General features: G+C 35.2%; 1 protein-coding gene across 2 annotated transcripts in view; it reads right to left on the bottom strand.

Moving 5' to 3' along the window:
• The window catches only part of RAB28 (RAB28, member RAS oncogene family), a 126,896-nt gene extending 100,006 nt beyond the window's left edge, over positions 1 to 26,890 (bottom strand). Inside the window, exons 1-4 of one of the 2 annotated variants that reach the window (XM_043973173.1) lie at positions 26,656 to 26,890; positions 22,267 to 22,363; positions 16,909 to 16,997; positions 3,062 to 3,191 (exon numbers count right to left, since the gene is read on the bottom strand). In XM_043973173.1, coding sequence (XP_043829108.1) covers positions 3,062 to 3,191; positions 16,909 to 16,997; positions 22,267 to 22,363; positions 26,656 to 26,730 — 391 coding nt within the window. In that variant the 5' untranslated portion in view covers positions 26,731 to 26,890. The remainder of the gene's footprint in view (positions 1 to 3,061; positions 3,192 to 16,908; positions 16,998 to 22,266; positions 22,364 to 26,655) is intronic. The other variant, XM_043973171.1, reaches the window with a different exon arrangement.
• Between the last annotated feature and the right edge of the window lie 331 nt (positions 26,891 to 27,221).

Here is a 27,221-nt window from a genome sequence, read left to right as displayed (position 1 = left end):
AGACATTTATTGAGCACCTGTTATTTGTAAGGTCACTGTACTAGTCCATCAGGACATAAGATGCTGTTATTATTTTTAAAGCAATGTTGATATTTAACATTTATTATTTATAATTGTATTGCTTTTTAAAGTATTTCTATAGTACTTTTTTAAGGTTTGCAAAGCACTCATCTCTTTTATCTTTGTCAAAGTCAGGGTCCTTGGCCTGGAAGGTACTACAGTACAGTCTTGTTTGGTGAAACAGGATATATACATAAAAACTAATATACAATAGCATACGCTAAGTAAAGGAGTGATACTGGCCATCAAAAATGTATGGGAGTGCACAGAAGGTAGCAATAACTGAAGGCAGGAGAAATCAACTTAATAGAGAAAACAGAATCAAAGCTGAGCCGTGAACAAAAGCTAAGATTTATACAAGTCGAGAGGAGGTGACAGAGCTACAGGTAGACAAAACCATGTAAGCAAAAGTAGAGAGACATGAATGAACCTGGAAAATTGATAAAGCAATGAAGAAATCAATTGTCTAGAGCCATTTTTTTTCTCTGACTTATTCATGTAATCATGTAAACATGATTAACTAAGCTAAAAATTCTTACCTACTATTGCCAATGTTTCCTAGCACCTATGAAATATATTAGTTTTTAACACTTATTTTCTAGAATTTAGGCTGCCAAGAAAAATACAAATTAAATACAAACTGAGTTTGGAAAACTTGATTCTATTTCCATAGTGATGAAAACAATAAAGCTGTATATGGTTTTCTATGTTTCTATTGCTTTAAGTCCAACTATCAACATTTTTCATATATTTCATTTTTTATAATATAAATTTTCCTTTAAGGAAAAAAAATGCACATTCTAACATTACCTCAGATTTAAAATTCAAATCACACATTATTCAGGAAACTCAGTACTATAGTCCTAATAACTTTAATTGAAAGACTTTTCATTGCATGAACATGTGACATTGGCCAAAATGATAGACTGAAGTAAATTAGTAGAAAGGGGACTAAATTTTCTCCTAGAATCTCTTGGTTTAACATATGTACCATTCTCTATGACTGCATGCTTTCATATGTGACCTCAAACTGAAAGACCCTATTGTAATACACACAAGAAAGAGGTTACAGCTAAGGAAACTATGGGAAAATGCTGGACTTTAGTGCATTCTCAAACAATAAATTAGTGTTTTTTGCATAAATTCACATTCATTTTATAAATATTTGTTTTTAAAACCTGGGGATGGCAACACCAGAACAGACCAATGGTCCATCTAGTCTGATATCCTGTCTTTGACAGTGACCAATGCTTAGATGCCTCAGAGCATAATGTATATAAATAACAGTGCCAATATACCATGAAAGACGAGGGAATATTTATCCCTTACCCAGATGGTGATCAGATTATGAGAAAAATTAAAACAAGACTCTCCCCAGTCTTCATCCTCTGAACATTCTTCTAAAAGATGACAGAAAAAGGTTCTATTGCAGTACAAGTTCAATCACACATAATGAGTGAGTCTAGGGCTGAGACAATGGCCAAAAGTAGAGACCGGAACTTTGACAAGATAGAGAAAAAGTCATCTAAACTTACTATGATTTTTTAAAGGTGCGAGCACCTAGGTGAAGTGGATAAAGCACCAACCCTGGGGTCAGGAGGACCTGAGTTCAAATCTGACCTCAGGCACTTATTAGCTGTGTGACCCTGAACAAGTCACTTAACCCTGACTGCTTCAAAAAATAAAAATAAAAGGGACTGTAGTAAAATGATTAACAATCATTTTCTTCAGCTATAAAAAAGGTTCCATAGAAAGCAGATGGAAGAAGAATGAAAATATCTATATAACACAAAGAAAGCTGGCTAAAGCTTTATAAAAACAATGATATTTTCTACCCAAATCAACCATGTCAGGATAGGCAAAATTCTTTTCTAGAAAGCATAATCAAATTTTAATCTAAATCATGGTAAAGTCTTATGATAGAAACAAAATTAATTCTCTCTCTACTCTTCTCCTACCACATTTTAATATACCTATATCCATCTAGATTTACAACATAAAAACTGGAGAAACTTAGGTCCTGTCTTCAGAAATAACTGTACTTGAACCATTCCATGACAAATAAGTTATTTTTTTAAAAAGGTCTTTGGAGAAAATAATTCTCTTGGTAACACACTCAAATATTTAACAACTCTCACTGGGAGAAAATATTTCCTTACACCTAAACCTAATTCTTTCATGCTACAATTTCTTCTTGTTCTAACCTCAAGCAAGATAGAAAGCAACAGGCCACTGTCCTCTGAATATTAAACTGTGAACAACTATATTACAGTTTTCACCCTTAAACTCTTTCTCTAGCCTCTCAGGTTTCAAGACATGGAATATGACAGTACACTACTGAATACAAAAGGAAAATTAGCTTTGAATTCCCACATACCACATATCAACCTTGAAAATAATTTCCAAAAACTCATTTAGCCAGAATTTTCATCTTCCAGTGCAGTATATCACCACTTATCCCTGCAGCCAGAATAATCCATTTGCAGAAGAATGATCTAGTATTTTAATACAAATTCCCCAAAATTTACCCAAAAAATGTGGGAAAACAGTATGTATTATATCTCACAACGTAACTACCTCCTTCCGTAGGGTGAGTATCACTTTAAGAACCACATCTTTCAAAAATTCTCTGGGGCAAAGTATACAAGAAGTCAGGTACTGTCACAAAATCTGCAGTTCTTTCACTTTCTTAATAGCCCATACTGCCCATTCAGAACTCAGGGAGCCCAAGTGAACACTGTCAGTACTGCACTTACCTTAACAGAACTGGTTAAAGTAGTCATGGCATGATAAACCAACCATAACAGTTGCTGGAAAAAAACTGTACACTTCAAAGGATATTTTCCATTCTCACAATCTAGAAATTCTATGAAGGCTATATTTCTATAAATGTATGCAAGTACCTTAACTATTCACTCATAAATAAAAGTATTAGTTTTAATGTATTTTTTGTAAGTAAAGAAAATGTTGTTAAACATTAATTAGTATTAAAATCACTTACTTTTATTGCCCACCAAGGCCACCAATGGCTGTGTTTCTGATTCTTCGTTCACTTTCTTCACCATGTTATACCAGTCTTCTAAATTGTCAAAGCTTTGGTAATTTGTAATGTCATATACCAAGAGAACTCCCTGTTGCAAAAGAGTTACAACACATTTATAAATTATCCATTGTCAGCAGACAAGACACATTGTTATTCTAACAAGTTGACTTCTACAAGATCTCAAATACAAAAGTTCCAGAACAGAAAAGTACATTTTCTTATTTAAAGCTAAATATAGGGGCAGCTAGGTGGCGCAGTGGATAGAGCACCGGCCCCGGATTCAGGAGGACCTGAGTTCAAATCTGGCCTCAGACACTTAACACTTACTAGCTGTGTGACCCTGGGCAAGTCACTTAACCCCAATTGCCTCACCAAAAAAAAAAAAAAAAAAAAGGTTAAATATAGTCCAAGTGAGCACCTATTAATGCATAATCCTGAATGACTTTAAGAACACGGATTTAGAGCTACATAAGAACTCCAGAGGTTATCTAAGTAGCACATTTTACAGATGAGAAAACTGAAACCCAAGGATGGTAAGTGACTCTCTCATGGTCACAAAGGTATGGCAAAATATTATACAGATTAAAATGTGGACTTTACAAATAGTACATAAAGATAATCCATTTAATAAGGTTCCTGGTATAATGTTTAGTAAACTACAGTAAAGTGAGTAAAATAAATATGAAAAAGAAGTAAATGAATATACACTTCAAACAGCTAAATGTGAAAGCTACCTAACAAATAACTATCTGTTGATGGAATTTTAAACATCTCCCAAGGCTGAATAGTCCATAACCTCTCTTGGTAATCCGTTTCAGTGACTAAATTTTCTATTTGCCATTAAGCCAATTTTAGTTTGGTTCTTTGTTAATGGCAAATCACCTGACAGCTTCCTCCTCAGCAAGCCTTCATATATTTTAAACATACACACACACACACACACACACACACACACACACACACACACGTACGTCTTCATTTTCCAGAGTAAACAAAAGCTAAATTCCTTAATCTTTCCTAAAGGGTCCTATTTTCCATCCCTTTAATCATTTCTATTGTTTCTTCCCAAAACCATCTCTAGTTTTTCTATATCCTCTTTCAAAGAAGAGATATAATATTCTAATAGATACCTGAACAATCCTAAGTTTCCTGAATCTTCCATATCACATCTCTTAGTACATCCCATTATGCATGTGTGTAAGGATGTATTACTGACTCCCATCCAATCTGTAATCAAATACCCAGCAAGTGGTGACTTTCATAATGCAAGCTGCATAACTGATCCTCAGTGGCTCTTGTTGTTTTTCTTCTGTAATATACACATCTAGTTAGCACTTTCCAATTCTGTAACTATTCATCCTTTGTTAATTTTAGGTATCCAGACAGACCTTGAATTTCTAACTTAATTATCTATCCTGTTTTTGATGGACTATTTTTTTTACCAAGTCAGTTATTTGGTCTATTTTTGGCTTCCATTTTATTTAAAAACAACATACAACATAGAATGCTCTAACATATAATGCACATGCACTCTCAGTGATAAAGACCTCAAAAAATATATTAGCTTTCAAAATAATCTCCTTCTTCTACATACCAATTCCCAGTTCATCAAACTCTTCACCTCCTATGATCAGCACCTCTACTATTTCAATCACACAAAAGGGCATTCATTCTTTTGATCTCATCATCAACCACAAGCATTTTAATTCCACAATACATATATCTGTCTGAATTTCCCTTCTCTGATCAGAGAATCACAGAACTAGAACTGGAAAGGATTTCAGAGGCCACGTGGTTGAACTTTATCACTTTAGAAATGAGGAAATTGAAGACAGGTAATAATTGTCAGATGTAGAATTTGAACTCAGATCCTCTGCCTCTAAACCCAGTGCTTTTTCCACCGTTCTTCCATTTCTCCCTGTATTTTTTTAACCCCAACTAAATCTCCTTACTCATGGCAACTTCTAATCACTCTATCCCTCCTTGCCAGGCCAGGCATGATGATGTCTTGCTAGTATTCTATTTGTGGCGAAACAAGTGCCCTTTGAGAACCCTAATGTATTGAGGAAACATTGATGAGGTTAAATTAAAAACAAACACAGGCAGCTAGGTGGTACAGTGGATAGAGCACCGACCCTAGAGTCAGGAGGACCTGAGTTCAAATCCGGCCTCAGACACTTAACACTTACTAGCTGTGTGACCCTGGGCAAGTCACTTAACCCCAATTGCCTCACCAAAAATCAAACAACAAACAAACAAACAAAAAACAACACACACACACACACACACACACACACACACACACACACAGGACCTGGAAGTCTATTGTTTCTATTTCTGAGATTTAGTTGTGTGACCCTGGACAAGTCACTTAACCTCAACTGCCTAACAAAAACAAAAAAGCTTGAATATTCTATTCCATTAAAGATCCATTTTCCCCCTACAGGACTGTAGTCAGCTTTACAAGGTTAATTATTCTTGTTTGCAAGTCTCTCTCTTTTGCCTTTTGGAATATTATACTGTAATCTCCTCTTGTTTTCACTAGAAGCTGCCAGGTCTTTTTTGATCCTTACCTTGATTCCCTGTTACTTACACTGTTTCTTTCTGGATACTTGTAGTATTTTTCTTTGATGTGGAAGCTCTGGATTTGGGCTGATATTCCTAAGGCTTTTTCTTTTGAGATTTCTTTCAATAGGTAACAGATGGATTATTTCTATCTTCACACTGCCCCTGGTTCAAACAGTTCTGGGTAGTTTTCATTTGATTTCATTAAATATAGTGACCAGGATTTTTTTTTTTCAAAATCATAGGTTTCAGGGACTCCACTGATTCTTAAGTTATCTCTCCTTGACTCATTTTCCAGTTCAGTAGTCAGGTTTACCACTTTCTTTTTTTTTTTTTTAGTGAGGCAATTGGGGTTAAGTGACTTGCCCAGGGTCACACAGCTAGTAAGTGTTAAGTGTCTGAGGCCGGATTTGAACTCAGGTACTCCTGACTCCAGGGTCGGTGCTCTATCCACTGCGCCACCTAGCTGCCCCAGGTTTACCACTTTCTAAGCTATTATTCTCCTTCCAATTCTTTCTTCCAAAGCTCTGGTTTCCTTTTTTTCTCTTGTAACATTTCTTCTGGGCATTTATATAGTCCTTGTAGAAAATCTATTTTTTCTATATGAAATCAAGTGCCAAGTCTTGCTGATTCTACCTCCTCAATATATTCATCCCTTTCTCTCTACTCACAAGTATCCTTCCTTATCACTTCTCCCCTCAACTATTGCAACAGTTTCATAACTGGTTTCTCTGTATCCTCTACAATATATAATATATACAAACATACACAGCCTTGTCATACACCTTTTCCAATCATAAATTAACCAACTGTTCCATGTTTCATTCGAACTGTTGCTTCTTGGCCCACACTAAGGTTCCTCAGGAGACAAGCAAGATGATCTGGTATTCCCATCTCTTTAAGGACTTGCCACATTTTGTTGTGATCCAGTGAAAGGCTTTAATGCAAATAATGAAACAGAATTAGATGTTTTTCTGGAATTCCCTTGCATTCTCAGCAAACGTTGGAAATTTGGTCTCTAGTTCCTCTGCCTTTTCAAAAAACAGCCTGCTCTTCTGGTAATTCTCATTTCAACATATCACTGAAGACTATATTCCAGAATCTTAAGCATAACCTTCCTTGCTGGTGTGAGAAATGAGTACAACTATTCAGTAATTTGAACATTCCTTGGCATTCATTACATCACTTGGATGTAAACTGATCCTTTCCAATGTAGTGGCCACTGTTGAGTTTTGCAAATTTGCTGGCATATTGAGTGTGGCACTTTAACAGCATCATCTTTTAGGATTTTAAATAGCTCAGCTGGAATTCCAACACCTCTACTAGCCTTATTGTTAGTAATGCTTCCTAAAGCCCACTTGACTTCATTCTCCTGGCTCTAGAAACCACACCATCATGGTTATCAGTGATATGAAAACCTTTCTTGTATAGTTCTGTGTATTCTTGCCACCTCTTCTTAATCTCTTCTGCTTCTGTTAAGTCCCTACCATTTTGTCTTTTATCATGCCCATTTTGGCATTAAACATTCCTTTGATATCTCTACTTTTCCTGAAGAGATCTCATCTTTCCCATTCTATTGTTTTCTTCTATTTCTTTGCATTTTTCTTTTAAGAAAACCTTTTCTCTCCTTGGTTCTCTCTATATAGACACACATACAAATAACTGCAAAGGTTATAGAAACACACACACACGCACACACACACTGCAAACGTGATTTTCCTAAAACGTGAGTCTGACCATGTTACTCTTCTACTCAATAAATGCCAAAGGCTTCCTATTGTCTTAATGCTCAAGTGTACATTCCCATATGGTACATGAAAACCTTCATAACCTGGTTCCAATCCACCTTTCAAGCCTATAACATATTAGTCTACTTCTTACACTAAATGACCCAGGAGGATTAGCTTTGCTTCTCCTCCTTTCACAGCGTCCTTTGTCCATTTTCATCCTTTTGCACTAATCATGCCTCGAGCTTAGAATGAATTTTCTCCTCACCCCCATATCTTAGAATTTCTAGTTCCTTTCAAAACTCAGCTAAGGTACCACCTTCTCCACACAGCCTTTCTTGATACCCCCAGCTGTTAGAGCCTGTGACAAAAAAATTACCTTGTATTTGCTTTACATGTGCATACATATGTATATGTGTATATGAATATGAATATATGCACATATACATTATATATGTAGTTATATACATTTACACATACACACACACAATCTACCCTAATGGAATATGAAGTCCTTGAGAGTAGGAACCATTTCATTTTAAACTTTGTATTCACAAAGTCTAACACAGGCCCTGGCACATGATAGGAGCTTAATAAGTACTTCTTGTAGACTGATTCACAGCCAAGTTCCAGCCTAACTTTCTGGTTGATTACCCATGTTCCCCTCTTACATAGTCTATACTCCAGCTTCATGGCCCTATTTGTTATTCCCGATCATCAGACAATCCCAATCCCCACCTCCTTTTCACAGTCTGTTACCCATGCCTGGAATGTTTCACCTCCTCATTACTAACTCCTGGAACCTGTAGCTCCCTTCAAGAATCAACACAAGAACATCCTCATTCAAGAAGTCTTTCTTAATTCTCCCAGCCCCCCCCCCCAACCTTTCTGTATTTCATAAGATTATAGATCAAAAGTTAGAAGGAATCTCAGAAGTTTTACAGTCCAACCCCCTCCCCAACGATTTTACAGATAAGGAAACTGAGGCTCATGGAGGTTAGTAACTAAGGTACTACATGTCAGAAGTGGGATTTGAACCAAGGTCCTGACTCCAGTGTCAGCTTCTCCTACTGTACCCTGCTGGCTCACTGTATCTCCAAGCATAACCTCCATTTAGTTATTTGTAAACATGTTGTCCCCATCCTTACACCTCTTTGGGGTCTCTTTGGGAACGAAGATTATTATATTTTTTATTTAGTATTCCCTGGGTATAGCACAGTTCCTGGCACATGAGGACACATAATAAGTGATTATTGATTGATGAGAAAATTAATGAAAAACCCAAGAAGACAAGCAACTGTAAAAGATTCCCTATTCTACAAGAACTGGAGGAAAAGTTAAAGAGTAGCTTGGCAGAAAATAAATTTATGCTACATCATGGGCAATGAACAGGAAAAAAAGTTTCAGTGACCTAAAAATAAAATTTTATATCACTTTAAAATTAGATGAAAAGAGAAGAAAATGATTTTGCAGATTTTGCTAGAATTCATAATCAAATAATAGAAAGAGATCACAAAGGATAAAACAATTATGATTATGTTAAATTTAAAAACATTTTCTACAAATTAAATCAATGAACCTAGGCTGTACCAATTGTTGAATGAGGGAAAAATCTTTGCATTAAATATTTCAGATAAAAGTCAGTTATCTAAAATACATAGGAAATTAATACAAATACACAAAACCAAGAAATATTTTCCAATAGGTAGGTAATCAATAGAAAGGAACAATTTTCTTTTTTTTTGTTTTGTTTTGTTTTTGCAGGGTAATGAGGGTTAAGTGACTTGCCCAGGGTCACACAGCTAGTAAGTGTCAAGTGTCTGAGGCCAGATTTGAACTCAGGTTCTCCTGAATCCAAGGCCGGTGCTTTATCCACTGCACCACCTAGTTGCCCCAGAAAGGAATAATTTCTAAAAGAATTACAAGTCACTGGGGGCAGCTAGGTGACCCAATGGATAAAGCCTGGATTCAGGAGGACCTGACTTCAAATCGGTCCTCAGATACTACTGAGCAAGTCACTTAATCCTCACTGCCCCGCCAAAAAAGAAATTTTTTTAATTACAAGTCATTAATGAAAAAATACTCCAAATCACTAATAAAAGAAAAGGATTTTTTTTTAATTCCAAGATTTCCCCTCGTACTGAAATTTGGAAAGATAATAAAGGCGGAAATAGAGCTTAAAGGGCTATAGTAAGACAGGGACACCAATATATTTGGTCTAAATGACATGATTTGGTCCAACTGTTCTGAAAAACAATTTGGAATTACTCAAGAAAAAAGCCTGTAAATTATTCATACCCTCTGAACCAGCAATTCCACTAAATATGTACAACAAAGAGATCTAAGAAAGATCCCATATGTAATAAAGTATTCATGGCAACAAACTGTGAGGTAGGGTGGCGAGGGAGCAAGGCAGATGGCTGAGAGACAGAGACAGAGAAAACAGGTGCCTATTTGTGAAATAGCTGAAGGTGATGCTGTATATAAATGTAATAGAATATAACTATACCCTAAGAAACAACACATAAGAGTAATTCAAAGAAACATGAACAGATTTATATGAACTTCTCCTGAGCAAAGAAAGTTACAAACAAGAGAACATGTATATGTTTATGTATACATATACCTATGTATATATCTACATATAAAATGACTACAATAATACAAATGAAAAGCACAAGGAAACTCAGCTAAACTTAGATGAAAGGCAATGTTCAGAAGACAGATTAAAAAATATATCTCCCTCTCAATAGAAAAGTAGGAATTTATGGTTGCACAGTGTTGCCATTGCTAATAGATCTGGTTTTGTTTAACTGCAATTCTTTGTGGGGACAAGGGGATTCTGTGAAATGTCTGTGAAGAAAAATAAAAGGCATCAATAAAATTTTCAGGGAAAAAAAAATTATCTTCAGGTCTCAACTCCAAAGAAGCCTTTTCAATATAACTCTCATGTCTGATATTAAATAACTGGGCACCACATTTAGGAGAGAACTTCCTTACAAAGACTTATCTTGCCTAGTAATAGTTAGGTACACAATTTATAAACTTTGCACCATACTTGGAGGTTTTGGAACCTGTCTACATTGATTTTTTTGCCCACTAGAAAATCAACTCAGGATCAGGATAAGATAAAGACCTGGAGGTAAGAAAAATAAATATGCCTTTTATGATCACAACTTCCAGACTAGAGTTATTTCCTGAAGACTTAGGTGTACAATCTGAAAAACTACTGGTCTAAACAACCAATGTTTCTGTGGCACCATTATGTACCTGTTAGAACATAAGACAAGAAGGAAGAATCCATCCCTCCATTCAGATGCAGATATCTACCTGACCAAGCATTTATTCATTCATATCCTATGCTTCAATTTATACAGATACCTACAAACACAAAGAAAATAATGATGCTGATTGGAAAACAAATGGTCTCCACAACATTAAACAATCCAGTTGATAGATGACTCATGATTCATATTGGCTGTGTGACCTCTCAGTGCTTTAGATTCTGTAAGGCTCTAAGTTGTAGACAAGGTGCTGACTTACACTAGAATAAGATGTTTCTTCACCTGGGAGTTTCCTACATCTATGAAATCAGAAGTCTCGACCCTATCTGTATCCTAAGACTTGTTGAAATAAAATATTTAATTTCATAACACTAAAACTGAACATGTGATGAGACTTACTTAGATTCCAATGGCTGTTAGTCCTTAAAACAAACATCAAAAATGTCAATTCTCTCTAATACCTAGAACTGTTGAATACATGAAGCAATGATTCCATTATCTGGGGTTATGCTAACTTTTCCCTACCAAAACAAAAAAATCCAGCTATACCTCTGTCCAGAAATCAAATAAACAAAAAGAATATCACAGTATTTAGAGTTAGTAGTCCTATAGAGTAGCTAATTCAGCCCCCTCATTTTGCAAATGAAAGAACTGAGGCCCAAAGAAGTGATCTGCCCAAAATCACATAGATAATAAATAACACAGCCAAACTTTATCTTGCCTCCCAATAATGGCAACCTTGTTATTCAAAGGGGACAAACTAGGATAAACCATGATTTATTCTTTTATTCCTACCTCAAAAAACACAGGTTCATAGAATTAAGAACTAGAAAATAACTTAGAGATCATATGTCACAGAAAAAGGAAACTAAGGCCCAAGGAAGCTAAGTAATTTACTTAAGTTACTACATAGTTATTAACAAAGCTAAGACTAACTCCCAATAAAACACGTTTAAATCAAATGATCTCATATTTGTAACAGAATTAATTTATCACTGCTTTAGAAGTGCTAGTGTATTTGAGAATCACATAGAATGTTCATGGTATTAATTATACATTTATTAGCTATTTAGTCTCATTAATGGCAAAAAATTATCTTTCCAAAACAGCAAGAACATCTTCTATAAATACTACATAAATAATTTAGCTTAATTTTACATAAAAATGCAAGATAAAATATGCAACTTATACAATATTTAATTTGTTTTTCATTTGTTGGTATGTGTTATACTTGGACACATAAATAGCAGCTTGAAAAAAGAATACTAATATTTAAGTGAAGTTTTTTAAATTGCATAAGTTATAAGGAGGCAAAACCCCAACTACATAAAAATACATATTAAAAAGAGAGAGGCGAGTGTTCAGCAACTAGGTTTTTGGATTGACTTGGTCTTAAACTAGTACAAAAGTACTAAATTCTAAATTCTTTTGTTGGTGATAAAGTACATCTGTGTGGGATACTGACACACAATAGCTGTTGTGTTCCACTTTACAAACGACTCTACTTCACCAGTTTTATGGCAGCTCAGCTGGGCAGTATTTGCAAACCACTTAGATGCCAAAATGGAAAGAGCTACCAAAATGAAGCATCCCAACTGAGGTTTGTTATTAGCCTGTTAGCCACAGGTTACAGAGCACTAAACACTACGAGCTGTGTATTTGCTCCTAACCACTAGGAAAAATAGCCTATAACATTTTTCTGGAGACTCTTAAAAATGTTAAAATCTAGAAATCTAACTAGTAAATAAGTCAATTCTTAGCACTGCTTCTCATTAAAAGATATCTTTTTCTTCATTTTAGGTTATTCCAATCTTGAGTTGAATGAGACTGCTCAATAAATTGCTGCTGCTCAATCTCTTGGGGTAAAAAGTGTGGTGAGGGGGCAGCTAGGTGGCACAGTGGATAAAGCACTGGCCCTGGATTCAGGAGACCTGAGTTCAAAGCCAGCCTCAGACACTTGACACTTACTGGCTGTGTGACCCTGAGCAAGTCACTTAACCCCCATTGCCCCGCAAAAAAAAAAAAAAAAGTGTGGTGAGGAGGGGGGAAACAAAGCATTATAAGGATTCATATGTTTAAAGTTAGAAAGGAACTTAGAAGTCATCTAATCCAACCCATTCATTGTGCAATGAGGAAACTAAAACCCAGATAGGTTAACTTACTAAGGTCACAAGTAGTATAACTAACAAATCAAGAATCAAAACTCAGGTCCTCTGATTGAATTATTTTGATAAAAGGTACCATAGATAATGAAGTAATATCAAAAAACACTAAAATTTATTCTCTGATAAAGGCCTCACTTCTCAAATATATACTGAGTACAAAACTGAATCAAATTTATAAAAATAAAAACTATTCCCCAATTGATAAATGTTCAAGAGATATAAACAGACAATTGTCAGAAGATATCAAAGCTATCTATAGTCATGTGAAAAAATAGAAAAATGCAAATTGAAGCAACTATCACACCCCTATCCAAAATGACAAACGAAGGAGGGGATGAGGGGAAAATGGGTACACTAATGAACAGCTAGTGCATTAGTGAATAGGTTTAGCCCTTCTAGAGAACAATTTGGAACTATACCCAAGAGGCTGTGAAACTGTGCGTACCCTTTGACCCAAGAGATCAAAGAAGGAAGAAAAGAACCTATATGTACAATAATATTTATAGCAGCTTTTTTGTGGTAGCAAACAATGAGAAAATGTGGTAATGTTCATCAGCTGGGGAATGGCTAAACAAGTTGTGGCATATGATTGAGATGGAACACTGTATGACTGTGATGGAATACTACTGTGCTATAAGAAATGACAAAAGAGCTGGTTTCAGAAAAACATGGTAAGACCTATATGAACTGATGCAAAGTGAAGTGAAAAGAACCAGGAAATCACAGTGCACAGTAACAGCAATCTTGTAATGATGATCAACTGTGAAAGACTTGGTTACTCCGATCAATACGATGATCCAATAAAATTCTAAAGGACTCATGATGGAAAAATGTATTGGTTTGATGCCAGAAAAAACTTCCTAACAAACCAAGAATGAAATGGGCTGTTTCAAGTTAGAGGATTACCCGTCACTGTAACTCTTCAAACAGAACATGGCTGACCAATCAATCAACAAGTATAGATTGCGTCAGGTGCTGGGAATACAAATATAACACCACTTGCTAGACAATAATGATAATAAAAACTACGATTTCCACAGTTCTTAAGGTTTGCAGAATGCTGGGTTTATGTTATCTCGATTAGGTGACACAGTGGATAGAGTGCCAGTCTTCCTGACTGCTGGTGTGTATTCATTCAGAGATGTCCTCTGAGGTTCCTAAATCTATGTTTATGATTAGGGCAACCAGCTGGTGAAGTGGAGAGAGTGTTGGGAATAGAGTCAGGAAGACTTATCTTCCTGAGTTCAAGTCTGGTCTCAGACATTTACTACCTGTGTGACCCTGGGCAAGCCATTTAATCCTGTTTGCCTCAGTTCCTCATCTGTAAAATGAGCTAGAGAAGGAAATGGCGAACCAGTACCTTTGCCAAGAAAAACCCAAATGGGGTCACAAAGAGTAAGATACAACTGAAAAACAACTCAACAACAACATAAATTTGATAGCAGAAATTCTTTTTTGAGGGGCATGCACTGAACGATATGAATGAAAAGATCCTTTCCAATTCTGAAATTCTGTGATAGCAATAACAAGGTGGTATCTATATACCAATGTGTGATACATTTGACCCACTTTAGCTTGCAAACTTTCAAAAAGGTAGGTCCTGGGGTGGCTAGGTGGCGCAGTAGATAAAGCACCGGCCCTGGATTCAGGAGTACCTGAGTTCAAATCCAGCCTCAGACACTTAACACTTACTAGCTGTGGGGCCCTGGGCAAGTCACTTAACCCCAACTGCCTTACTAAAAAAAAAAAAAAAAAAAGGTAGGTCCTATATATGGGAATCATTATCCCCATGTTCTTTAACACTCAACTACTCAAGAAAAATAGCTAATAGATAAGAGAATAAAAGATGCTAAAGGAAAAAGGGTTACTATACTCAAGTCTAAATACAGTATTACTAACAGTACTAATACACAGATGCTCAGTACAGCTTCTGTAAAACAAAAGGTGGAAATGGTTTTAAAAATTAAGACATGGCTTTAATGCCAGATTTCATTCATCTATCTATATCTTATAGAGGAAACGGCATTTTGCAAATAGTCTGCTAGATCTATATATGTACTTATGAATAATATGTGGAAATTCAAACTGCTTCAAACTTCAGGTAACAAAATTATGTTTATTACACATAAGTTCTTCATAGTCCCAACTAGGATTGCCTTACTTTAGGGACCAAACTTCAATAAAGAATTAATTGGAGATTACTGGTAATTAAAGGTTTGATCCCAGGGAAATGTCAACTAATGTCTCATTACATTATATGAATTGAAAAAGCTACGACTAACTGAAATTCAAGAAAAATGTATGATAAGAGCAAAAAAAGGAAGGAGAAAAAAAAAGCATGTTCAAATAACTTAATTAATAAAAAATAAAGAACATTTTTACTAAAGACCATGTGTTCAAGATAAATTTAATATAAATCTACTATAATAGTTACACTGCACTATCCAATAGCTGGCCACATTTCTAAGTACTTAAATTGGCAGCAATTTGCCCAAACATACATGAGACACCATTCTTCAGAGTAAATACAATGAACACACAAATTTGGGATTGAATGCAAAAAATAAAAAGTTTTACAATTAAATAATTTAGAACTTCATTACTATACTGTTTTATCTTATCTGTATCAATCCAGACAAGGCAAAAAGGTAGATTTTGGCATAAAAAAGTTACTAAAAATAATTTTTTCTTCCTTTACAATGAGTTAACATTAAATAGTTGGTACACTGTAATGCACTATAAAATTACAAAGCATTCTTATTATTAATATAAAGATTCTTACTATTTCTAGTATAAGGTTAAACACCTCTCAGGTTACCATCTGCTCTGTCTATATCTTACAGGTACCTAGTCATTTACAAGTAGTCTCTATCAGTAGAATGTAAGCTCCCTGAGGAATAGCTTTTTGCCTTTCTTTTTGTTCTACAACACTGAGCCTAATAAAATCTTGCTCAATGACTGAACACACATTTAACCTTAACACAGTGACATATGTAGCTCGACCACACACGGCTCTCACATACATTTAATTTCGTTTAATAATCTCACTCATTTTCTATGAATCTGCCAATATTTAGTAAAGCATCTTATGGCATTATACATACTTACATACATATTGTCTCCTCTATTAAAATATAAGTTCTTTCTGCCTTTCTTTTTATTGCCCCAGTGCTTAGCACAATCCCAGTCCCACAGTAAGTACTTGATAAATGTTTGCTGACTCACTAGAAGCTTCCTTTTCTTTTCTCTAGCAATTCTATTCACTTTCTAAATTTAATCAATAAGATCTCTCTTAATTATCCTCCTCTACCTGTCTCCTCCAATCAATCAATAAACATTTATTAAGCACCTAGTATGTGCCAGGCACAGTGCTAATCCCAGAGGATATAAAAAAAGGCAAAGCTTGGTCCTGCCGTTAAGGAGCTTACAATCTAATGGGGAAACAACACACAAATATATACATAGCAAGCTCTATACAGTATAAATAGAAAATAACAGAGGAGGAACTGGAATTAAGAGGGGTTGGAAAAGGCTTTCTAGGTAATAGTGAGATTTGGGGGGGGGGGGTGGATTTAGTTGGGACTTAAAGGATGTCAGGGAGATCAGTAGTTGGAATGGAGGGCAGCCAGTGTCACTGGATTGAAGAATACATGTTAAAGAGTAAATTTGTAAGAAAATAGGATAGGTGGGAGAAAGGGGTGTGTGTGTCTGTCTGTCTGTCGGGAACCACATGGTTCTTGAAGTTTATATTCGTAACTCATGAATATCCAAAATCATTTAAGATTCTCAATTACTTATAACAAAACCTTGAAATAAAAGCATGTATTATGTGAAAGATGTACAAGATAAACAAGTATTAATAATATGTAATACCAACAAACTACTTTCAACATCACTTTATTGTACATAATGAAAACATCTGACCACAAATCTATATGAAATGTCTTAACAAAATTTCCTTCTTCTCTGACCAAAATAGAGGTCTTAAGAATAACTTAATTTTTAAAAAAGCAAAATTTTCACTATAATATATTGAGTTATTAAGTTTCACTATTTTACTGTACCTGTGCTCCATAGATATATTTATCCAACATCTTGCCGCCTATTGTTTGCCCTCCTATATCCCAAACTTGTAGAGTAACATTAAGGTTTCCTGAAACAAAAATAAACATAAAATTAAGCAAAAATAAAATACCAAGTAGCATTTGGACTGACCAAATTCCAAAAGGATAATAAATATCTTCGGTAAACAATTTCCCTCTTAGTCTACAGGCTCATGAGGTCAGATATTTGAATTCCTGGGGTAAAGCTACCATAATAGATCACAGTAGGGATTTATGTGCTTACACCTTTGTCCCAATCCAATGAAGCTGAGTCCTCTCAAAATAATGGGAGTGATGGGCAAGGAAATTTTAATTTTTTAAGAAATTCTTCGTATCACACCGAACTTCATGCCTACTGAAAAATGTAAAATCACAAATGTGACAAAATCAGGGGGGTTTTTTATATGTGCCTACAAAATTCAGAAAAAAAGAACAAACAGAAAAAGGGAAAAGAATAAAAAAGAAAAACAGAATACAATAAGGCATGTTTTCTATGATATGAAAAAGACACTTTAATAAAAAAAAATGGAAACTCTGTAGTTGTTAATTCCTTAATCTTTAGTAGCATCAAGAAAACCAGTAATATACCTCAACTCTACTAATAGAAACTATCAAAAAGTCTTAGGTTCTAAGAGAATACACCAAAAAAAATTCTATTTACCGAATTCTGTGGTTACTGAATATTAAAACATTATAAAAATATAAGGTACAAATTTCTAGAGTAGTACAAGAATATATGATTTTTTGCTAATATGAATATCATAAGGTTTTAAGTAAATGACATGATAGTCAGAAGTTCACGTGTTCAGAGAATAATCAATAAAACAACATACTTGACAATAACACTCAAAAATGAAGATCCTTGCTATAACAAAATCCATTACTAAAAGTTTCTTCTTTGCATCATCAAATCACATAGTCAGAAACATAACTAAAATGCAGCCTCTAAAAGGCTTATATGATCCTATAAGTAGTCAGATGGCTATCTGACTCTATACACATGTTCCATTACATTGTTCTTAAAAGCAATATTTAAATGTAAAAGGAATTTATAAGAAATTTGAGTATATAAAGTTTCAAACAACAAATTTACAGTATCACAATTCTCTAACATATATTCAGGAATTGCCTATTAAATAAATTATATCATTTAATAAAACTGGGCAGAGCATGTATAAAAAAAATCAAGTATATTCCAAATCATAAATTCAAAACGAGCCTCATCGACAAATAAACCTTTTAGACCCATGTGAAAATCAGGAAAACCAAGAGTAAAAGTGCACTAAATATATAAATTATACTTTTTTAGAAATGGATATCACAAAGTTCCATGATAAATGAATCTACGATAAAGAAAATGTATCCATGTAAAACAACTTAGAGAATATAAAATTATGATATTCAAATTTACAATGAAAATTTTAGACAAATCATACTAATACAGAAATAAGAAAAATCAAATTATTTGAGTCTCCAGAAAAGTTTTAGCCTTAACTATGAGTGCTGTGAGTTTATATTACAATCTTTCCATTATTTAGACATAGTCAAGTCTGTTCTCTGGCCAATGTGCAGAGGATTTACTTGAGGAACTTCCATTAGCATTAATAAGAGCTACTGAAGTTTATCACCCTTCATCACTCCCACATACAGACACATTCAACACATAGAACAGTAACCAAATACTATTAAGATTCTACTGCTGAAACTATGACTTAAGGAAATCTAAATTAAGATTGAAGTCTGCCTAAACCATAGGCAGAATAAAATGTTTGTGATTGCCCTATCTATAAAATGATCCTTTAAAAAATCTAAAAATCTTTAAATTTCTTGAAGCTGAAAGAACTTTTTTTCATACAGATGATGTGAATATAGTGATCAAACAGTACTAACCATCTCTAGTGTTAATCAATCTCAACATTATCATAAGCCTGCTAGATAACAGACAATGCTCTCAATTATTTGCTAAATAGCTGAGAATAATTTGTATTATCTTATGGGAGGAAAATGGTATTTTATTAACAAATAATTTTAAAGGTGTTTTTACATAAAGCTTTGACAAATATTCAATATATGACACTTTGCCCACTGGAAGAAATCCCTATTCCTTTATTCCCACAGCCAGAAGTATTGGGTTATATTTGTGTTTTTTTTAATTTACCATAACCAGAATTACATATGTATAATATTTTGAACAAACTAGGCAGTGACTTTAGGATTATCATCTTCATATAATTTCTACCATCTAATTAAAAACATACCAATTTCATATACCATTGATGAAATAAAAAAAGCTTTCCAAATAAAGTTTTTATAAACATATGAATAGCTATTGATAAGCAGACTGAGAATTGATATCCTATAAATGTAAAAGATAAACATTCAACTTCATATATCATTTCACATTCTTAAATTATTTGCTGATTTCAAAAAGAATGAAAAATCAGGAGAGATTACTCTGCTGTCAAAATCAAATTTAAAAGATGAGGTTCAAGTGAATATTTTCATTCGTAAGGTAATATACATACAAAGTCCTCTATTAACTGGTCATTTTCCAAGCTATAAAGCTAAAAATGAACATTAAAATAATTCAATCATGCAGAGTAAAACCTCAGTGGTTTGGTTCTTGAATTCCTAATCACTTAATCTGAAATTGCCTATCAATAAAGAATCTTAGTTAAATTGCCAACAATTAGATTTAAAGCGAAAATATTTTTTCATTCTTTTTTTTTCTAAGAAATTATTTGTACAAAGTTGAAGGAAGGGGAAAATGGGGACAAAAGACAGGTAGGTTTCTTTCCATTTAAATTAAAGCCACCGAAGGGACAAAACAGTAACCTTGTCAAAGGTGCCTTGGTTAACCTTACTTAAAGTTCTGCAAAGTCAAGATGGAACCGAAAACACAAGTCTGCCCACTTCTTGTACTAAAAACTTAAAAATCCTTTTCACAGAAGAACCCTGTTTACTGGACTGTACCCACAACCTTCCTGAAAGTATTTTGACTATGGCTCTTAAGCACTTCTATCAGCTGAACCTCTGACTAACAGATACACTATTTTAAGCAGTAAGATCTGCACAGTGGCTGCATCCAGACTATACAGCACACTGGATCATGAAATAAACTGAAATAGATCAGTATTTGGAAAGAAACAGACTTGAAAAAGTTACATGAAGAGGAACTATAGCTGCTGGACTGGGAAGAATCAAAAGCTTTATCAGAATTCTAACAAATTCTATTGGTTATAATTATACTTAGTTATATTTTAATTTTCATTGTATCCCATGCAATATTTTTAGCAAAATAAAAACATTCAGCCCACAATATTTTACTTTGATGCTGATAAGTTAAGTTATAGTAAAACTATAAAAATACATTATGTAATTTTAATCATCTATAAATTTCTTAATATATATTCCTTTTAATTTCAACTGCACAAATTAAAATAGATTGAAGAGTATTTTTCCTGCTGAAATGTGTACCCATTAAGCAGCATCAAACTTAGTGGCTTTGAAAAAAACAACACAAGATTTTTTCCCCCCTTTGGAACTTAGCCCATCAAAACAAAATCTTAATCAGGAAAATTAAAATATATTCACTAAGAGTACACATTTCCTAAAGTTGGCTCTTAAGTACTTTCTGATATTACACTAAGACACAAAATACATATTATAAGTCTATAAATGTGTAAACAGTCAAAGATTATTTTGTAGACAAAGTAAACAAAAATGTTTGTCAAAAAATGCTTCTAATATTAGTTTGCTGTAGAATAGATATGACATTTTCAATTATATATGTATACATATGTAAATATATAGAAAAAAAACAGAAAAACCAGCAAAAACTATAAGTCTATTTTGTAGCTGATGACTGTGCTTTTGAGTTCTTAGATTTTTTTTTTTAAGTTTAAGGAATTGATAATAAAACAACGAAGAAGGATGGAGTCTTTAAGAAATTCTCCAATCCAACAGGAATGGTTAATAGCTAAATACTGTACATACAGAAGCTCAATACAACAGCTGGCATGGGGGGAAAACTTTTATAAAAATACCATTTCACAGCAGGCATATTCCACTAGTGACTGCTGTTAAGTATTATGCATATTGTACTTATGGTCTATGATGGTGGGAACAATAAAAACAAAATTAGATTGTCATTTTAATATTTTTTAAAAAAACGAACAAAATATTCAAACAATTCTTACTAACCTCTTCAAGAACAATAATGGAATAAGAGTAAAGCTTGAAAGAACAGAGTTTTCTTCTTCATGTTGTACACCTATGACAGTCTATTTTTTGGGGGGGAAATGCTGATAAATCTTATTAGAAGAATAATAGTAACAAAATGCATAGCTTTGTTATCAAATACATATACATTTTTAAACAGAGAAAAGCTGGACAGACTTCACTCAAGTTATCCTGATTTTCAATGTCATTAATATATCAACTCTATCACCTACATAGCAAAGATGCTTTTAAATTTGCAAGTTTTACTTCAATCTCCTCATAGCATTAATATATTGAAGGGGGATGCAGTTCATCATGCTCACCAAAATAAAATGTTTTCATGGAATACTGTCAAATGCACAACTGAACCATCACAACTAGACAAACAGTCCATTTAAAATCTCCAATTGTTCAGAAACAAACTTAAAGCAGAAACCACTCTGTTATTATTTCTTTGCATTTTCCACACGGTGTGCTTAACTGGCATCTAAATAGTTTCTTTGCATCGTGAACTGAAACATCTTGAATGCTCAAACTGTATTTTTATGAGTGCCTAGGGACCCTAAATTTTAGTGGTCTATTAAATGCCAGCAATTTCATGCTGCCTTGCATAAAACAGCATTCACATATTAGAGCACAGTGGTTCCATAGCTACATTATACTTTCCCCTCAGCATCCCCCAACCAAAAATACAAGGACAGACGACCTAAAATAAAAAATATTTTTAAAGAAATCATCTTTCCCAATGTTTTCACACACAAATCTGTATTCCTGAACTCTTTAAGTATGTATTAAAAATAATACAGTTCTATGGCCTTCTGAAAATGCCTCATAACAAACTCTCAGCCCATAACACGTACAAAATGATCACTGTTATAGAAACAGAAAACTAACTGGTAAACATCATGCCGAGGGTGCTTATCTTCAAAGTAAGAAATGTTTATGGAAGTGCATGCCTCCCCAAGCTAAGAAGTTTAGTTATATTTAAATTTTTGTGCAGAATCAATACGAGCATTTGACACATTTCTGAATTCTGTCCCTTCTTGCAAGTGCTACTGTCTCTATCACTCTCAATATTGAGATTATATATTCCCTTACCTGGCAATGTTATCCTTTTCAAAAAGAAGTCCAGTCCTACAGTTTGTTTGTACTGTTTCCCAAAAGCTTCCTGAGCAAACCGCGTAGCTAAGGAGGTCTATGAAGAAATAAAATGTAAATGCACAAAATCAAATTAGTTTACATGTTTTTTAAACAGGTCCAGTACAAAATCTTACTAAACAATCTTTTAAGCCAAGGAGCAATTTTAAGTATCTCTAATCATTGACAGGGTAAGGGGCAAGCTTAAATGCTTACCTGGTAAATTTCACTTGCCAGCATTAGTGGGAACAACACTATTGAGCCTCTTAAATCTCTAAAAGCCCCCTGATAATAACCAATTTCTCTTTGCAGGAAAATAAGATTCTAGACATTTAATTAAGGGAGGAAACAAGAATAAGATTAGAGATATAAATCTCATTTAACCTAAGTACCAGCTGAAAAAAAGCAACTGCCATGAAAAATTCTCAATATCATTTCTCAAGGCCCCAAGAATTTAAATGGCATCCTTGGCTATGAATAAGATAGCAAAGTAAGTAATGAGTAGGAAAAATTTTATATGGGAATTGTCTGAAAATCTAAATTGTTTTCCTTATTTTTAAAGGAAAAAATATCTTTTATTTGATGTTCTTTTAAGACATGAACAAAATTTAAAATGATAAACAATATATTTTGAAATTGCTGACTCTACAAAAATAGGCTGAATTTGGAAAAAAAATTTTAAACTGTTACACTCAGAAAATATATTTACTTTTAGTTTAAAATAAAGCATCTGGCAACAAATTTTTTTTTTACCTTCTTTCCATTCCAATGATTATAACATTCCTAGGCTGTAAATTAAGAAGAATAGCTAACATTTATGTAAGTCTATGTGCTGGGCACTGAGTTAAACAGTTTATAAGAAATGTGTGACAAGAAGAATATGTACAACCACACTTATTCAGGTAAAATCATAATGTGCTGCTCAAAAAATGTAAGGTTCTCAGTAGATATATTTCTAAAATAAATCCAGGAAGAATTAATGATCAACCTTCCAATGTCAACTGGAACAACTCAATTTTTTTTTAATTTATCATTTAAATAGGGAGGGGGCAGAAGCAATGTTTCACTAATACCCTTTTCCCAACAAGGCATTTCCCCAGAGTAGTAGAAAAACAGCTCTTAAATTAGAGAAAGAACTTATAGATAATTACAACATGAGTATAACACTAGTAAAGAAGACTTAGTCAAATTTCAGTACTGGAATTTATAAACAAGAGCACCTTAAATTCCATTTGACAGAATATTTTGGGCATAAAAGATTATTCTCAAACTTAAAAACCACTAGTTTTGTAAATATTTAAGCAATCAGTAATTATTTTTAAATGAACCACTGCTTTCAATATAAAAAAGGATTCACTATAAAATTAAAAATATTTTTGCTTACTTGAATGATAAAACTACATCAAAATTAGAGTTAATGTAGAATAAAAGAATTAAGCTAAATAACCCTTCCACACATATCTCTTGTTTTCACCTATCATTTAACTATATCATTAAACTAACTAATTTACAGCAAAAAAAAAAAAAGCCGTAAACTAAATCAGTGGAAAAAACAATCATTTCTTTTATATATGTATACATAACAAATTATACACACATATGTGTGTATATATATATATAATTTCATAAAGCCCAATACATAAACTAAGCTAAAGTGCCTTTTTTTAAAAAATCAAAGAAAAACTCAACAACAATGATTTTGCATCAGAAGAATTTCATTTACAATATGTCATTTTCATCCTAAATCCTCAAAATTCACTATAGCTATTTATTTATTAAGACTCACAGCACCCCTGTCAGGTCAAAAAATATAAAATATTGAAAAATGCACAATAAGGTCTTTTCTCCCTATAAAAAGACACACCAATTGACTACTATTCTCTAAAGACTACCAGTTAATAGCAGCTAATACTTTAGACTTAGACTGAGCAAAAACTGACAAAATGATCAGCTTTTGAGAGAACAAGGAATGTTAATATAGATACTTTACATATCATTCCCTACCATCTTGCTTTAGAAGACAAATCAGTTGTGTCAGTGGGAGGCAATTTCCCAATAATCTCCAGGAATATGTCTATCTCTTACAACTCCATGCCACTATGAATGGTGATTCACAGTCCATAATTTTCTAACAGTAGACATGGGATAAACATCTTTCTCAAACAATTTGAACTGATAGCTGAAACATTTTGGTTTGATGCTTTACATTTTTTAGATATGGGGCAAATCTAGTAATAATAATCAAAAGACACTATACTTAGTTTACCCAGGGGGCACCTATATAAAATGAGGCATTTTAATTTTAAGAAATAAGTTTAAACTCAAAGAGGGGCGGTACATAATTATCAGTATTGTACTCCTAAATTCAAGTCTTTAAGTTACATTTCCAAAACAATGTTAGCTCCACCTCCCAAATATATCTCTAAGTTTCTCTTGAATTTTAAGTAATAGCTGCACCATCTGCCTATACAAAGACACTTAGCTGTAATTAATATAAGCAGAAAAATTAAGGTGCTCAAAAAAGAAGGGTAAGTGATGAGACAAACAGGAAGGAGACTAGGCTGATAAACAGTAACATTCCTTCTTTCTTTCCTAATTATTTGTATCCTGTTTCCAAAAAGAATCTAAGAAAAGCCAATGGAAGAAATAAAAATTATGATATGGCATAACTGGGTTATACAAATGGGGACTAGCTTGGACATGAAGAAAAAACACTTGGTAAAATATGACACAAATTCTAGCCAAATATTTAAGTACCTACTATGTTCAGGGTGATATGCTGGGCACTGCCACTGCAAAGATGAAATAAAAAGAGTTCTCATCTATTCAGGGGATCTAACATTCTACAATTCTAATAAGAATTCTAAGTTAGAGAAACAGAAATAAATATTATGATTAGAAGCAGATACTTCTCTTGGAAACCAGAACACCAAATACTATCAGGAAATTAAAACTGGAGAAAATCATAAATGATGATGAAATTACAAGGCCATACAATAGATAAGATTTAATTGAAGTCAATAAGGGAATAATTCTGTTTACTTAGAAATACGCACAGTGGTGTCAATGTGTAACCTAACAACAGAAGAAATGGCCTTCATAGTCATCTTCCCAATAATTCTCTCATAAGCAGGGCTCTATTAATCTCCATACCTCAGTTATAAAAACCAACGACCTAGGGGGTTGGTAATCTAGGAATTAGGAGACTTCATAAGATTTTGTATGAATGGGGGAGGGGCTGAAAATGAAACTTCAGGACACCTGGATACAAGATTTCCTCAAAGGAGCAACAATAGTCAATCCTCATAATTAATACTGAAATATATATATTAATTATTGGAGGGGGATGATAGTGATCATTAAGGGAGGGATGGGAAGACGTGGTAAATAGCCGAGATAATAGGTCATGAAACATTTGCAAAAAGGATTTAGGAGTATTAAGGACTTATAACGCTTGGGAACGCCCCAAAGGCCTAACACTCTAAAAGGAAGCACTGTGGAGTCTGGGAAAAAGCAGTGGAGCTGAACTACCCAAGTGACCTCTCGGGGCCTCGGTTTCCACAACTGTAAAACGAGTGTGTTGTACTCAATTATTCCTAAGGTCTCTTCCAGCTGTGAACCCTAGGTCTTACAGCTGGTGGTGACCTGCCAGTCCACGGGCAGAAGCAGAAAAGAGGGTTATTAGAAGAATGAAAACGTGAGCAAGGGGGAGGGGGAGGAGGGAAAGGAGATAATGAAGGGGACAAGCTTGGAGAGGGAGGAAGAAGAGAGATTGAGAGAAATTGGGGGAGGAGAACGATAAGACAGGGGAGGAAGACAGGGGCTAGGGAATGAGGTTGGGGAGGAGGGAGGAGGGAGAGGATAATGGGGAGGAGATAGATGAGGATGGGGAGAGGGAAGGAGGGAGAGGAAGAGGCGGGTGGGGAGAAGAAGAGGAGGACAGAGGGGGCCCAAGACTTTGGGAAAGCAGGAGGTACCGAAGCGTAGTAGGGAGAACGTCGCTCGACCATTACACAGTCGTCAGATTGAAAAATTTTTTTAAAAGGGGGGCGGGGTTCGCGCCCCTCGAGGGTCCTTGAAGTGATGGGCAATCATCAGCCCTAAACTTCGGCCCGGACAGTCCCCGGAGCCCCAGAAACCCAAGCCGCACCCGCCTGATTAGGAGAGCCCCAGAATGAGGGGCCGCCCCGGGGCCAGAGTTGAGATTCGAACCCGCCCCCGGGTTCCCGCGGCCCTCCGAGGGGCGGAGGGAGGCCGGGCGTCGGTCTTGGGGGAGGGGGAGGGGGAGGCGCCCGGCGCGGAGCTAGGAAAAGGTCTGGCGGACCGGGCCGGGCGGGCGGGCGGACTGACCTTTCCAGAGGTGCCGTCACCCAGCAAGACGATTTTGAGCTGCCGGTCCTGACATTCTTCCTCCGAGTCGGACATGGTGACCCGGGGAGCGGGCCTGCCCCCGGCTGGGGAGCGAGCTGGGGGCTGCCGGGGGCCGGGGGGCGCTGGGGCGGAGGCCCCCCCCCCGGGGCTCAGCAACTACCGGCGGGATCCGGGACGAATCACTCGCCGGGCGCCATGTTGAGCCCCCCCTCATGCCCCGACACCCGCCCCCTCTCCCCCTCCCCCTAGCGGCTCGAGACGCTGTCACTGGGGGGAAAGAACCATTCGCAGGCCCGGGAGGGGGAGAGAAGCGTGAGCGTAGGAGCAGATAGTGGCAATGCTGGCGGACGGGAAAAGTGAAGAAGAGTGGTTCGTCCCTGCTTGGAATCAGTCCGGGTAAAAGGCGGCCTGAGGTGGAAGGGGAAGAGACGCAAGAGCGTTTGGCTGGGATGTTTTCCGTAGTCCCCCTCCCAACCCCGGAGCGTCTCAAACCCTAATGGTTTGGCCGGTTGGCGGTGACGACGAGGACGCCGGGACCGCGCGCT

The sequence above is a fragment of the Dromiciops gliroides genome, chromosome 6, assembly GCF_019393635.1.
Source record: "Dromiciops gliroides isolate mDroGli1 chromosome 6, mDroGli1.pri, whole genome shotgun sequence".
Classification (NCBI taxonomy): domain Eukaryota; kingdom Metazoa; phylum Chordata; class Mammalia; order Microbiotheria; family Microbiotheriidae; genus Dromiciops; species Dromiciops gliroides.
Note: the sequence above shows the minus strand (reverse complement) of the source record. Positions and strands in the feature narration are given on the sequence as shown.